Source organism: Pleurodeles waltl, chromosome 10, assembly GCF_031143425.1.
Source record: "Pleurodeles waltl isolate 20211129_DDA chromosome 10, aPleWal1.hap1.20221129, whole genome shotgun sequence".
NCBI classification, from domain to species: Eukaryota; Metazoa; Chordata; class Amphibia; order Caudata; family Salamandridae; genus Pleurodeles; species Pleurodeles waltl.
The window spans coordinates 495,913,345-495,928,714 of record NC_090449.1 but is presented as its reverse complement, the minus strand read 5'-3'; the positions used below and the strand labels follow the sequence as shown (position 1 = coordinate 495,928,714).

The window sequence follows — 15,370 nt, the reverse complement described above, 5'->3', positions numbered from 1 at the left end:
AGTGCTCGTGACCCCACCTTGAACCGCAAGTAGCGCCTGTGGGCGGGCAGAATGGGGATGTGAAAATATGCATCCTGCAAGTCCTATGCTACCATCCAGTCTCCTTCGTCTAGGGCAGACAACACCTGAGCAAGAGTGAGCATCTTGAATTTCTACTTTTTGAGCATGAGATTGACGTCCCTTAACATCATGCCACAAACTTGTCCCAATGGCAAGATTATACAGACTTCGTTGCTGGAGACCTGGCTGCCAGAATGACATCTGGAAGGAAGATCGAAAGCACTCAGTTGTTGCCACTCAATCTCCATGCAGAAGATGGAGCATGCACAGGTTTGGATATAGTACCCTGCCCTTCTGTTGTGACAGGAGATCCTGGCAAAGAGACAGCCTGGTCAGAGGACAGATGCTCATGCCCTGGAGTTCAGGATAGCATACTCTCCATGCCCAGTCCGGAGCCACTAGGATGATTTGGGCCAGTTCACATTATCTTCTTTAGAACTTGAGGCAGGAAATCTTATTGGCAGAAAGCGTCCAGGAGCTCTGTGTTCCACTGCAAGCAGAATGAGTGGGAACAAGAGATGGAAACATAAACACACAGAACTGCTAACACTGTGAGGTCTTAGTGGTGGCAAACACATTTAGCCAGAGTTCTCCTTATTTTAGAAAGAGCTGTTGCACTACCTCCGGATGTAGACTCCATTCATCGTCCACAAGGTGTAAACGGCTGAGTTTGTCCACCCTGTCATTCAGTAATCCAGCTCAGTGTTGTACAGTCAGAAATACGTCCTGACGTTCCAGTCACATCCAGAGGTGCAGGGCCTCCTGACACAGGGTCCACGTCCCTTTCCCTGCCGTGCTTGCTGCAGTACCATATGGCAGTGGTGTTGTCCGTGAACACCTGAACCAGCCTACCTTTGACTGATGGAAGGAAGGCCAACAGGTTGATGTGGAGCCAGGTCTCTGCCTGAGACCAGAGGACTCTAATCTCCGCGTCTTCCAGGTGGTTACACAATCCCATAGGAGATGCGTCAGTCAACACTGTCAAATCTAGGTGGGGGTGGGTGGAGCCAGTTGCCATGCTTTGAGGGAGCAGGTGACAGAGCTCCTTGCTGCCTGCAGCTTCCCCAGTCTTGGCCAGCTGCCATCGCCTCCCCGCTCATACAGGGGAGGCTCGCTGAAGCCTCCGGGACCCCGGCGGAACCATTGGAAGGCATTGGTGGGGAGTATTTGAGCATGTGGGGCGCTGTGTCCTTAACAACAGCACAGCAACTAAGATGGCTGCTCCGCTCTGATTGCAGAAGCCGCCCTATTTTTGCCCAAGGTCGCAGCAGCAAATCTTCTGATGGAGGATGTCCAAACATAGGAATCAGCATAACAGGCCCAGGATGATCCAGAAGCCCCCGCCCTCAAGCCTCTGGATATGGTGACTGATGTTGAATTTTCTGGCCTTGCTTCATGGACTGTTCTGGTCTGACCCACGACCAGGGTAACAGGTCCCAGGGGGCTGGTGCCCTCCACCACTGGTGCTGCAGGAAGGTCTGTGACACAGCTGGCCAGCCTCCTTTGTTTCTTTGACCTCTTTCCCCTCAGCATATGCAACACGTTACTGTTGCAGCTGTACTGAGAGCACCGATCTGCCCTTTTGATCCCCACGGAAGAGCCACCCTCTCTCTTCGGCAACAGCTGCCCAAAGCCATCTTGGTGAGTCTTGTGGGACTGGTGCCCCCTATTATCTGTATTTCAACAGGGGGGGAGGTTTGGGGTGTCATGTGGGCTGGTTTGCTTCCCCCCACCCACCCCCATCCCTCGCATCTTCAGCCCTGGTGTCATGGGTTCCTGAAACATTGCTCACATGGATGACAAGTTTGGTAAATTGCTGGCCGCCAATGATGCCTCAGGAAAGTGCTTGGAGGGCACAATTGACTCTCATCCAGCAGAGCTGGAGCTTATTCGTGAAGACTTGCGGAAGGTCTCGGAAAGTGTTTAGGCCTTGGAGACCACGGTACAATCACGCAGGTCAGCTGTTCAATCAGCAGATCATTGCACTGCCGTTCTGGAGGCATAGACAAAACGCTTGGCCACACGCTTAGATTACCAGAAGGGTTTGGCTCGGCGTAATAATGGTTGAATTTTGGGACTGCCACAGCGTGTGGAGGGGAACCCCTCACTGGCCTTCCTTGCGAGAGGTCATGGTCCCTGAAGGTCTCTCCAACTTCTACGCCTTGGAGCGTGCACAAAGGGTACCGGCTCGGGAACCCCACCCTGGAGCTCCACTGTGACCAGTGGTGGCCCACCTTCTTCACTTCCGGGACAGAGACCACCTCCTACAGCAGGCCCATGCACATGGCCCATTTGTGGTAGACAATGCCAAGGTGTCCTTGTACCCTGACTTTACTCTTCAATCTAAGGACAATGTGCACTTATTCACAGATCTGCCCGTGGGCTGGGACTAGATTGAGCTTTACGACAAAGGCATGAAGCTTCCTGAGGAGTCCGGGTGTAACCACACTTCACTATCCAAGCAGAAGCGCTCAAAACAGCAGGGGAGCACACCCCTCCAAGTAGTGTGAGGGGACACAGATAGACGCTTCTCTTTTAGTCTTAGGTTTTTTGGGCCTTCATGAACGTTCAGTGGTCAGAAAGGTTATGGATAGACTTCTAGACCTAGCCTCAATTCTGGCCTGTCGGCAACTGACAATAAGCTAGAAGTCTTCTAGAGGTCCTGATGTTTACCACTGGGGGCTGGAACTGAGGAAGTGGGTGGACTGTAAAAGGGAGGCGATCCGTTGGGAGGAGGCTAGCGGACTTAGGAGGGTGCCAATACTGCCCGCTTGGGACACCATTTTGTTAGCTTTCCCACGCATGGAACAAGGGGGCCAGGTAATTCGGACCAAGTCTGCTTCTGACAGCTCCATGTCAGGCTCAGAAGATGGTGTGCCGGTCTCCACCACATCTGGCTCCAGGTAGGAGCACCTATCTTTCCTTGCCGCCACCCCCCCCCATCCCCCCCCCCCCAACAGCTTTCCCATCCCAGCTGCAAATGTTGATTTCTGAGGTGTGTAGCTGGTACGTTTGCAAGAGGACTGGCCTGGCCAGATTTGCTATTGTTGTCTGTTTGTTCCCCTCTTTTGGGATCCCCACCTTCTCTGTCCAAGGGAAGTCTCACTACTGCTGGAAAAAAATTGTTCATATTATTGCCCACGGTGCCTTTCTAATAATATGCCATATACTCTGATTGCAATTCACATGTCTCTGCGTGCAGCCTGCCGGCGACCATATGCTCTTCTATGTGACCTACTGTAAACTTTAATAAAAATAGTAACATACAAACTAGGTGGAGAAGGGAGAGGGTTTGCTGCAGACCAAACTGCTATTGAGCAACTACTGCTGATCCTTTGCAGCTTCCTCTGAAGTCTGGACCCGATAAAGAGAGATATCCCTGGTGTTGTGCCCAATATAGAGTCCATATATGCCATCTGACGTTCTTCTCCAGCAAGATACAGGAGGTCATCAGACCAAGCAGCATTAGCCAGTCTCACTGAAATCCAGGACTGCAGATCATAGTCCGAATGTCCTAGACTCTCCACACCAGAGGGTAGGTGCAGAACGACTCCCATGAAAAGGAGCGTTTTAGGAGTAAGGTGTGAATTCAGCATGTTCATAGTGAACCTCAACAAATGTAGGTGGTTTGCCATAGTCTGGAGGTGAATGACTACTATCTGTAATGAGCCTGTCTTTGGCAGCCAGTAGTTGGAGTAGGGAAAAGAATGGCACTGGCAGCCTCCGACCATGAACAGCAACCACTGCCATCACTTTAGTGAACACCTGAGAGGCACTGGAGAGAACAAACAGGAGTACTGCAAACTGGAAATGCTCTTAGTGCACCTTGAACAGCAGGTAACATCTGTGGAAGTGCAAGACAGGGATAAGGAAGTAAATGTCCTGCAGGTCCAAGCCACCATTCAATTTCCACGATCTAGGGCAGACAGAACCTGAACAAGGGTGTGCATCTTGAATCTGTTCTTTCTTAGGAAGGTGTTGAGAGGAGAAAGGGCCAGAATAGGGCAGAGGTCAACGTTCATTTTCCACAGCAGAAAGTAGCAGAAGTAGTAACCACACCCTACTTCTGGAGTTGCCATCCTCTTGATGGCCCCTTTGGACACAACAGCTTGCATCTCCTTATGTAACAAGGATAGGTGGTCCTCTGACAAATTCTGTATGGATGGCCGAATGTGAGGTGGAGTTTCTAGGAATTGAAGAGCATAGCCCAGCCTTTTGTGCAGTAGAAAATGACGGATCCTGCTTCCTACTGGGTGGCAGTGTCCCGCTGAGGGCACACTAAAGAGGGTTAGAGGGGTGAGGCAGCTGGTGGGGTGGAGTACTGGGCTGCACTGTGTGCCTGGTGCCCACAAGATTTGTGGAAACCTCGACCGCAGCCATGAAAAGGCTGGGACGCCTGCTAGTCTTGTGGGTATGGCTGGTAATATGGATGAGAGTGAAACTTCGTACCATAGCCACGTAAGGGAAGAAAGGTAGCGTGCGGTTGGTGGAGGGCAGTGGATGGGCCCAAAGATCAAGCTGTTATTTGGCTGTCCTTAAACCACTCCAGCGTTGCATTCACCTTGACGCTGAACAAGCGAGAGGTATCAAAGTGCACATTTATGAAGCTTCCATAGACATCTGTCGAAAAGCCTGTGGACTTTCACCAAGCATGGCACCGAAGAGCCACTGTGGAGCCCATTTGCTTTTCATAGTGGGAACGTGGTGTCCAACTCACACCAGAAGAGAATTTTGCTGAGTTGTGGCCATCAAGTATAGCTTGTTTAAGGATCACACAAGCCTCCCCCTGAACTAAGGGCAGCTCCTGCACCACAAAATACCACAAAGTGTGGATGTGACGGCCCAAAGGGTATGCTGTGTTCATCAACCGCGCAGCCAGGCTGGTGGAGGAAAAGATCATTTTTTGGTAGGGAATGGACTTGGGTTAACCTTGCCCATCAAGGTCTGCACCTCTAGACTGTCAGGGGTGGGGTGCTGGATGAGAAATGCCGGGTCTCAGGGGGCAAGGCAATGTAGACAGGAAAGCTGGCAACTGACTGGGACCCTTGAAAAGGGTTTAGACCATGCTCTCAGTAGAGCATCAATAAGGGCTTTGTTAAATGGGAGCACAGGCTCCACAATGATGTGCCCGGACTGAAGAGCATCAGTTAAAACACTAGTTTTAACTTCTACTCAAGAAAGCTGGACAAGTCCATCTCTTCCCACATGAATCTTCTGTATCCTCACTGTTCTATTGTTTGACCTTTATGGCGTAAAGATATCAATTTTGATTAGAGTGGACTTTCATGGACATTCATTTTTGGCTTTAATCATTCAGACATTGAAACTGACATGACAAGGTTGATGTTTTTGTGGACTTTTTTTGAATTGCACCCTTTTATCAAATTGACCTAATAAAAGGAGTGATTCTATGTGCCTTTATTTCATATTTAACTTCTTCATAATATCATGCTACTTAGATGTAAATTGTTTCCCCACGGTTACAGTTGGGACAAAAAATGTAGCTTAATTATTTTGAAAAGAATTTTAACAAATGATTCCCTTGCTAGCCGTTAACACTTAACCAAGATGGGCATGAGTCACTTTGGCACCTGGAAATTTGGGGACACATGGAGCAAGGTTCAGTGCTGGCTCTGTAGGAGGGAGGGAGTGGGGGCTTCCGGGATGGTGACATTCCTGTGTCCCGTCCACACAACTGGAGGGGTTCAGTGAAGTCGAATGACACCAACGACTTTTTTCAACTTACCCAATAATGAATTTGAGGATGACTGGTTGTGGGAATGAATTTGGGAATGCCCCAGAGATCTTATGACGGGACCAGGAGAGATGCAGTGTCTTCTGATGCTGCGCTGCAAGGAGTTTCATCTCCCTTTTCCAAGAGCGCCTTTTGGTGCATCGACCGACAGTCAAAGCAGGACTAAGAGTCATGGTCTGACCCAAAGCACCAAAGACACCAAGAAAATATTTTGCTAATGTCTTGACAAAAGTTGAGAAGAAGTTGGTCAAAAAGTGGCCAGGGTAGCTCTCTGGATCTGCAATAGCTGACATGGAACAAAATGACCTGATGTCAGCATGCTGGGGTGGTGCCTATGTAGGCAATACGCACATCACATCTGGTGTGGATGGTGCTGACCTGAGCTACCTACTGGCACACAGATGTACTGCTCAAGGTTTTCCAGATCCAGTCGCAGATTGTTTACCTTAGAATGTTCCCCAGGTGTCACCTGGAGAGCATTCGAAGGTAAAAAATCTGCGATTAGAAGTACCTCCCAGAAACCTTTCACAAAACCCTACAGGGCAATATCCTGCTGAGTAGCGGACTGGCTCACCCAGTTGTAGTTCCATCTTTGACATCAACAGACATCTCACCTTTACCACCTCAACTGTGGCCTAACACAGAACAGACAATGAATTTAGTGGCCAAAAATCCTTCCATCAACACATTCAGCCATCAAGATGAACTCAACACACACCATGCATTGCTTGAAGTCTTAAGACGTGTGTAACAGTGAGATTCAGGTTTTGGAGCTAATCAAATTTAAAGAGCAAACTGAAAAAAATGACACTTCCAGTAAGACACCAAAAACTGAGTAAATGCTGAAAACAGGCATGGGTATGAGCTGAAGAAGGGTGGGGTGTGGTTGCACTATGCATAGAATTATTTTCTTCTTTTTTACGTGATAGCATCTCTTGGAGAAAGATTTATTTCCCTGCTTGTAGTGCTAGTCTTCCTGACATGATGAGGAGGAAGATCACAAATTACTGAATACCTACAACAAAGTATAAACAACCAGCATCTACAGGAGGAGTGATACTCATAAGATACAACTTTAGTGACTACATACCAGTCATGAAGTTCTCTTCAATTTCCCTGTCACCGTTCTCTAGCACTGCTGGTTGAGAAGCTGCAGCAGCTGCAATAATCCATAACAAACATTAAGCAAGGGTAACTTAGAAGGCTGCAAAAACATTTTCGAAATTAATGGGCGGCATGGAGCATCATCATTCACGCCATCAAAATGAAATTTTTAAATCTGACATAGTACACTTTTCCGGCAATGACAGAAAACAAGAACTTGACACATAACAACTGTCATAGCAATTATGTAAGCAGTTACGAAGTGTTAATATATAACAAACGCTGCAACCACAGTGGCAGCTTACGTTGTTCTTACATTTGGGAATGCGGAGATGGCCTTATTGTAGCCAACAGTTCAAAAAGCATCAGGCAGGTCCCTTCACCCGAATTCATTTTAAAATAAGATATACATATGTACTAACAAAATTAATAGGTTTGCCTTTTTCTACTATAAAGCTATAGTGCGTTAATTACGTCTTTTGGTGTTTAACATTTGTTAATTTTTATTTTGCAAGATGAATCATTTACTTCTTACTATGTCATGATTGTTCGACATCACCATTTACCTGTGCCACTTTATTTTTAATAAAACATTATCACAACCTGGAAGCAATGACAGACCTAAAGATGGGTACATGTAGCAGCAGGCAAGGAAATGGGTAGACAACCTTGGCACCCTCAGCAGTGTTCATTTATGCCCACAAGCTGCCCACAAGCGCAACCCCCTCCAACACACACAGTTAAATAGCTGATGATGACTAGTCTAGTTATTTTTTTGTTGAGTTTTCCACTGAAAGGAAGTTTTTGAATTTCTGCATAATTAGCATTCTGTCCCATTTCCCGAATCTGCATAAAACTTTGCAAAGATTTACACAGCAACTCAAGATCGTTTTGTTAATATTTCATGTACATTGGTTACTGTGCAAAAGGGAATCGGGAGAGACTTATAGAGAAGGGGAACAAAATGTTTATTTTACATTCAAACTCTTGCAGGAATGTTTGCCCTGAGCAAAAGCAAAAACTGTAAACAGAAGTTTGTCAAACTGCCCAAAATTGCTACAGCTTTTTATTAAGAACATTCTAAAAATACATAACAGAGGTTTATCAGTGTAGTTTGTAAGCCGCCATTTTATCACAACTCGGAATCAAATAGGTTGAGGCACGTTTGTCGTCTGACATTTCACTATTCCTGAACCAACTACTCTTGTTCAACAACCATGCCATGTGGTACAAAAGTGTGGCTACTGTGCATTGTATAGTGCGGTATGGCAAGGTATGGTATGGTATGGAATGGATTGTCATTGCATGGTATGGCCTGTCATTGTATATTATTGTATGGTATGGTATGTATGGCCTCTCATACAGTATGGTTTATGGCCTGCCATTTTACAGTATGATATACTCCGTCATTGTATAGTAACTACTGTATGGCCTGTCCCTTGCATAGTTTGGTAAGGAGAGTGGGAGTTGGTCAAAAGCAACAGGGAAGGACGATTGGAGGGAGGGGATTAACAGCCACAGGGACGGAGGGAGGCGTAACGGGGAGGGGTAACAGGGACGGAGGGTGTGAGGGAGGGGTAACAGGTAGGGTGGGGTAACAGGGAGGGAGGGGTAACAGGAAGGGAGGGTGGGGTAAGAGGGAGGGAGGGTGGGGTAAGAGGGAGGGAGGGAGGGTGGGGTAAGAGGGAGGGAGGGTGGGGTGGGATGGGAGGGAGGGAGGGTGGGGTGGGATGGGAGGGGTAAGAGGGAGGGGGGTAAGAGGGAGGGAGGGTGGGTGGGAGGGTGGGGTAAGAGGGAGGGAGGGTGGGTGGGAGGATGGGGTGGGAGGGTGGGGTAAGAGGGAGGGAGGGTGGGGTAAGAGGGAGGGTGGGTGGGAGGGTGGGGTAGGAGGGAGGGTGGGAGGGAGGGTGGGTGGAAGGGTGGGGTAAGAGGGAGGGAGGGTGGGGTAAGAGGGAGGGAGGGTGGGGTAAGAGGGAGGGAGGGTGGGTGGGTGGGAGGGTGGGGTAAGAGGGAGGGAGGGTGGGGGGGAGGGTGGGGTAAGAGGGAGGGTGGGTGGGTGGGAGGGTGTGGTAAGAGGGAGGGTGGGTGGGAGGGTGGGGTAAGAGGGAGGGAGGGAGTGAGGGTGGGTGGGTGGGAGGGTGGGGTAAGAGGGAGGGAGGGTGGGTGGGGTAAGAGGGAGGGAGGGTGGTGTGGGAGGGTGGGGTAAGAGGGAGGGAGGGTGGGGTAAGAGGGAGGGAGGGTGGGGTGGGAGGGTGGGGTAAGAGGGAGGGAGGGAGGGAGGGAGGGAGGGAGGGTGGGAGGGAGGGTGGGGTAAGAGGGAGGGAGGGTGGGTGGGAGGGTGGGGTAAGAGGGAGGGTAAGAGGGAGGGAGGGTGGGAGGGAGGGAGGGGTGGGCGGGTGTGGTGGGAGGGAGGGTGGGGTAAGAGGGAGGGAGGGTGGGAGGGTGGGTGGGGTAAGAGGGAGGGAGGGTGGGAGGGTGGGTGGGGTAAGAGCGTGGGAGGGTGTGGTAAGAGGGTGGGGTAAGAGGGTGGGAGGGTGGGGTAAGAGGGTGGGAGGGTGGGTGGGAGGGTGGGGTAAGAGGGTGGGAGGGTGGGTGGGAGGGTGGGGTAAGAGGGTGGGAGGGTGGGTGGGAGGGTGGGGTAAGAGGGTGGGAGGGTGGGTGGGGTAAGAGGGTGGGAGGGTGGGTGGGGTAAGAGGGTGGGTGGGAGGGTGGGAGGGTGGGTGGGGTAAGAGGGTGGGTGGGAGGGTGGGAGGGTGGGTGGGGTAAGAGGGTGGGAGGGTGGGTGGGGTAAGAGGGAGGGAGGGTGGGTGGGGTAAGAGGGTGGGTGGGAGGGTGGGGTAAGAGGGTGGGTGGGAGGGTGGGGTAAGAGGGTGGGAGGGAGGGTGGGGTAAGAGGGTGGGAGGGTGGGTGGGGTAAGAGGGTGGGAGGGTGGGTGGGAGGGTGGGGTAAGAGGGAGGGTGGGTGGGAGGGTGGGGTAAGAGGGAGGGAGGGTGGGGTAAGAGGGAGGGTGGGTGGGTGGGAGGGTGAGGTAAGAGGGAGGGTGGGTGGGTGGGAGGGTGGGGTAAGAGGGAGGGAGGGTGGGTGGGAGGGTGGGGTGGGAGGGAGGGTGGGGTAAGAGGGAGGGAGGGTGGGGTGGGAGGGTGGGGTAAGAGGGAGGGAGGGTGGGGTGGGAGGGTGGGGTAAGAGGGAGGAAGGGTGGGTGGGAGGGTGGGGTAAGAGGGAGGGAGGGTGGGAGGGAGGGTGGGTGGGAGGGTGGGGTAAGAGGGAGGGAGGGTGGGTGGGAGGGTGGGGTAAGAGGGAGGGAGGGTGGGTGGGAGGGTGGGGTAAGAGGGAGGGAGGGTGGGAGGGTGGGGTAAGAGGGAGGGAGGGTGGGAGGGTGGGGTAAGAGGGAGGGAGGGTGGGTGGGAGGGTGGGGTAAGAGGGAGGGAGGGTGGGTGGGAGGGTGGGGTAAGAGGGAGGGAGGGTGGGTGGGAGGGTGGGGTAAGAGGGAGGGAGGGTGGGGTGGGAGGGTGGGGTAAGAGGGAGGGAGGGTGGGTGGGAGGGTGGGGTAAGAGGGAGGGAGGGTGGGTGGGAGGGTGGGGTAAGCGGGAGGGAGGGTGGGAGGGAGGGTGGGGTAAGCGGGAGGGAGGGTGGGAGGGAGGGTGGGGTAAGCGGGAGGGAGGGTGGGAGGGAGGGTGGGGTAAGCGGGAGGGAGGGAGGGTGGGGTGGGAGGGTGGGGTAAGCGGGAGGGAGGGTGGGTGGGAGGGTGGGGTAAGAGGGAGGGTGGGTGGGAGGGTGGGGTAAGAGGGAGGGTGGGTGGGAGGGTGGGGTAAGAGGGAGGGAGGGTGGCTGGGAGGGTGGGGTAAGAGGGAGGGAGGGTGGCTGGGAGGGTGGGGTAAGAGGGAGGGAGGGTGGCTGGGAGGGTGGGGTAAGAGGGAGGGTGGGTGGGAGGGTGGGGTAAGAGGGAGGGAGGGTGGGTGGGAGGGTGGGGTAAGAGGGAGGGAGGGTGGGTGGGAGGGTGGGGTAAGAGGGAGGGAGGGTGGGTGGGAGGGTGGGGTAAGAGGGAGGGTGGGAGGGTGGGGTAAGAGGGAGGGAGGGAGGGTGGGAGGGTGGGGTAAGAGGGAGGGAGGGTGGGGTAAGAGGGAGGGAGGGTGGGTGGGAGGGTGGGGTAAGAGGGAGGGAGGGTGGGTGGGAGGGTGGGGTAAGAGGGAGGGAGGGTGGGGTGGGAGGGTGGGGTAAGAGGGAGGGAGGGTGGGGTGGGAGGGTGGGGTAAGAGGGAGGGAGGGTGGGGTGGGAGGGTGGGGTAAGAGGGAGGGAGGGTGGGGTGGGAGGGTGGGGTAAGAGGGAGGGAGGGTGGGTGGGAGGGTGGGGTAAGAGAGAGGGAGGGAGGGTGGGTGGGAGGGTGGGGTAAGAGGGAGGGAGGGAGGGTGGGTGGGAGGGTGGGGTAAGAGGGAGGGAGGGTGGGTGGGAGGGTGGGTGGGAGGGTGGGGTAAGCGGGAGGGAGGGTGGGTGGGAGGGTGGGGTAAGCGGGAGGGAGGGTGGGTGGGAGGGTGGGGTAAGCGGGAGGGAGGGTGGGTGGGAGGGTGGGGTAAGCGGGAGGGAGGGTGGGTGGGGTAAGCGGGAGGGAGGGTGGGTGGGGTAAGCGGGAGGGTGGGTGGGTGGGAGGGTGGGGTAAGCGGGAGGGTGGGTGGGTGGGAGGGTGGGGTAAGCGGGAGGGTGGGAGGGTGGGGTAAGCGGGAGGGTGGGTGGGTGGGGTAAGCGGGAGGGTGGGGTAAGAGGGTGGGTGGGTGGGTGGGGTAAGAGGGTGGGAGGGTGGGGTAAGAGGGTGGGTGGGAGGGTGGGAGGGAGGGTGGGGTAAGAGGGTGGGTGGGAGGGAGGGAGGGGTAAGAGGGAGGGTGGGTGGGAGGGAGGGGTAAGAGGGAGGGTGGGTGGGAGGGTGGGGTAAGAGGGAGGGAGGGTGGGAGGGTGGGGTAAGAGGGAGGGTGGGTGGGAGGGTGGGGTAAGAGGGAGGGTGGGTGGGAGGGTGGGGTAAGAGGGAGGGTGGGATAAGAGGGAGGGTGGGGTAAGAGGGTGGGTGGGATAAGAGGGAGGGTGGGGTAAGCGGGAGGGAGGGTGGGAGGGAGGGTGGGGTAAGCGGGAGGGAGGGTGGGAGGGAGGGTGGGGTAAGCGGGAGGGAGGGTGGGAGGGAGGGTGGGGTAAGCGGGAGGGTGGGAGGGAGGGTGGGGTAAGCGGGAGGGTGGGAGGGAGGGTGGGGTAAGCGGGAGGGAGGGTGGGGTAAGCGGGAGGGAGGGTGGGTGGGAGGGTGGGGTAAGCGGGAGGGAGGGTGGGTGGGAGGGTGGGGTAAGCGGGAGGGAGGGTGGGTGGGAGGGTGGGGTAAGCGGGAGGGAGGGTGGGTGGGAGGGTGGGGTAAGAGGGAGGGAGGGTGGATGGGAGGGTGGGGTAAGCGGGAGGGAGGGTGGGGTAAGCGGGAGGGTGGGGTAAGAGGGAGGGTGGGTGGGTGGGTGGGGTAAGAGGGAGGGTGGGTGGGTGGGTGGGGTAAGAGGGAGGGTGGGTGGGTGGGTGGGTGGGGTAAGAGGGAGGGTGGGTGGGTGGGTGGGTGGGGTAAGAGGGTGGGGTAAGAGGGTGGGTGGGTGGGAGGGTGGGGTAAGAGGGTGGGTGGGTGGGAGGGTGGGGTAAGAGGGTGGGTGGGTGGGAGGGTGGGGTGGGAGGGTGGGGTAAGAGGGTGGGTGGGAGGGTGGGGTAAGAGGGTGGGAGGGTGGGTGGGAGGGTGGGGTAAGAGGGTGGGTGGGAGGGTGGGGTAGGAGGGTGGGGTAAGAGGGTGGGTGGGAGGGTGGGGTAGGAGGGTGGGGTAAGAGGGTGGGTGGGGTAAGAGGGTGGGTGGGGTAAGAGGGTGGGTGGGTGGGTGGGGTAAGAGGGTGGGTGGGTGGGTGGGAGGGAGGGTGGGGTAAGAGGGTGGGTGGGTGGGAGGGTGGGGTAAGAGGGTGGGTGGGTGAGTGGGTGGGGTAAGAGGGTGGGTGGGGTAAGAGGGTGGGTGGGTGGGTGGGGTAGAGGGTGGGGTAAGAGGGAGGGTGGGTGGGTGGGAGGATGGGGTAAGAGGGTGGGGTAAGAGGGTGGGTGGGTGGGTGGGGTAGGTGGGTGGGTGGGGTAAGAGGGTGGGTGGGTGGGTGGGGTAAGAGGGTGGGGTAAGAGGGAGGGTGGGTGGGTGGGAGGATGGGGTAAGAGGGTGGGGTAAGAGGGTGGGTGGGTGGGTGGGGTAGGTGGGTGGGTGGGGTAAGAGGGTGGGTGGGTGGGTGGGGTAAGAGGGTGGGTGGGTGGGAGGGTGGGGTAAGAGGGTGGGTGGGAGGGTGGGGTAAGAGGGTGGGTGGGAGGGTAGGGTAAGAGGGTGGGTGGGTGGGAGGGTAGGGTAAGAGGGTGGGTGGGTGGGAGGGGTAGGGTAAGAGGGTGGGTGGGTGGGAGGGGTAGGGTAAGAGGGTGGGTGGGTGGGAGGGGTAGGGTAAGAGGGTGGGTGGGTGGGAGGGGTAGGGTAAGAGGGTGGGTGGGTGGGAGGGGTAGGGTAAGAGGGTGGGTGGGTGGGGTAGGGTAAGAGGGTGGGTGGGTGGGAGGGGTAGGGTAAGAGGGTGGGTGGGTGGGAGGGGTAGGGTAAGAGGGTGGGTGGGTGGGAGGGAGGGGTAGGGTAAGAGGGTGGGTGGGTGGGAGGGGTAGGGTAAGAGGGTGGGTGGGTGGGAGGGGTAGGGTAAGAGGGGGGTGTAGGGGTAGGGTAAGAGGGTGGGTGGGTGGGAGGGTAGGGTAAGAGGGTGGGTGGGTGGGAGGGTAGGGTAAGAGGGTGGGTGGGAGGGTAGGGTAAGAGGGTGGGGTAAGAGGGTGGGTGGGTGGGGTAAGAGGGTGGGTGGGTGGGGTAAGAGGGTGGGTGGGTGGGAGGGTGGGGTAAGAGGGTGGGTGGGTGGGAGGGTGGGGTAAGAGGGTGGGTTAAGAGGGTGGGTGGGTGGGGTAAGTGGGAGGGTGGGGTAAGAGGGAGGGTGGGTGGGAGGGTGGGGTAAGAGGGAGGGTGGGGTAAGAGGGTGGGTGGGTGGGTGGGGTAAGAGGGTGGGTGGGTGGGTGGGGTAAGAGGGTGGGTGGGGTAAGAGGGTGGGTGGGTGGGGTAAGAGGGTGGGTGGGTGGGTGGGTGGGTGGGAGGGTGGGGTAAGAGGGAGGGAAGGTGGGGTAAGGCTTGTTTCCTTCCCACATGGGGATAGCCGAAGTCCGCAGGAAATTTGGCTTAATTATGTGTTTTTACACTGGAAAGTTCCTAATTAGGCCTTTTCAAATTTACGTTTTAAATTAATGAGGCAAAGATGAGAAGTTTAAAATGAAGACATCCAAAAGTGGTAAATCTGTCAGGAACATGTATAGCGGCATCCCTCGAAGGATGCTCGCACCCAGTGTGATATTTTTTGTTTCCTGACACATTTGTTTCAATAATAACCAATGTTTTCTTGAACATATATATCATGTGCATGTTTCATTGAGTTGCTGGTCAGAAGTGTACGAGGCTCTCTGCAGTGCTGCAGATGAATAAACAAACAGATTCTTTTCAAGGTCTGCATTCTGTCCCTTTTGTGAGCAGTGACAATATTTATACTTGGTCAACTAGATTGCACTGCTGAGACAGACTGAATCAGTCCAGCTGCCTTCTTTACACCGTGGTGCAGGGGCCAGTTTTGGTCTTCCAAGGTCTGATGAGTACAGCTCCAGAAGAAACGGGGTGTTCTGGATTCAGCACCAACCGAGGGACTGATTGTGTAACCACAAGACTAATTTCTTGCTCTCGCTCAGAACTAATGCGAATGTAAGTGTCAAGATTGACTAAGATTGAAATCCCAGAAGTTTCGCCTTTGTTATGCTAGGATTTATTAATCAGTCTGTAGAGCAAACAGGGGTTAAAGTCCCCAAACATAATAGTAGGCATTAGAGTCCCCAACAAACGAACAGTTGTTAGAATCCCTATAGAAGTAGGGGCAGTCCGGTGTCCTTTTTCTCCTCTGAATATTGATGTTAAATTGCTGTCCAATGAAACATTTACCGGATTTTTGTGGTTCATAAGAAGCAAGACAATGGGTAACCTATTAAATAGTGTCATCTTACCAAGGTGGGATGAGATGACCTATCATGGCAAACTCAAATTCAAAGGGGACTGTCTTGAGGTATTTCCTATTAATCAGTCAGTACTGGTATAGGGTGGCTTGTCACCCAAGAAGTTATCCAGGGGCCTCGCTGAGATTTCAGTCGAAAAGCCAAGTCTTGAGTCCCTTCCTGAAGTGAGTCAGCGAGGGTGAGGTGCGGAGATGGTAGGGAAGGGCATGCCACAATTAGAAATTATTTATCTGGACAGTTATCGGAGATCCAGTTTTCCTAACTAAAAATACATTCAGCTAAACCACAAGAAATATTTTATTGGTTGTAATCTACTTATGAGTAAAAATTAAAAAAGTATTA

General features: G+C 54.6%; 1 protein-coding gene across 36 annotated transcripts in view; it reads right to left on the bottom strand.

Moving 5' to 3' along the window:
* Window positions 1-15,370, bottom strand: part of MAP4 (microtubule associated protein 4) — a 1,914,856-nt gene that overhangs the window by 1,324,378 nt on the left and 575,108 nt on the right. For all 36 annotated transcript variants that reach the window (XM_069210826.1, XM_069210834.1, XM_069210837.1 and 33 more), the window contains one exon: window positions 6,906-6,974. In XM_069210826.1, coding sequence (XP_069066927.1) covers window positions 6,906-6,974 — 69 coding nt within the window. The remainder of the gene's footprint in view (window positions 1-6,905; window positions 6,975-15,370) is intronic.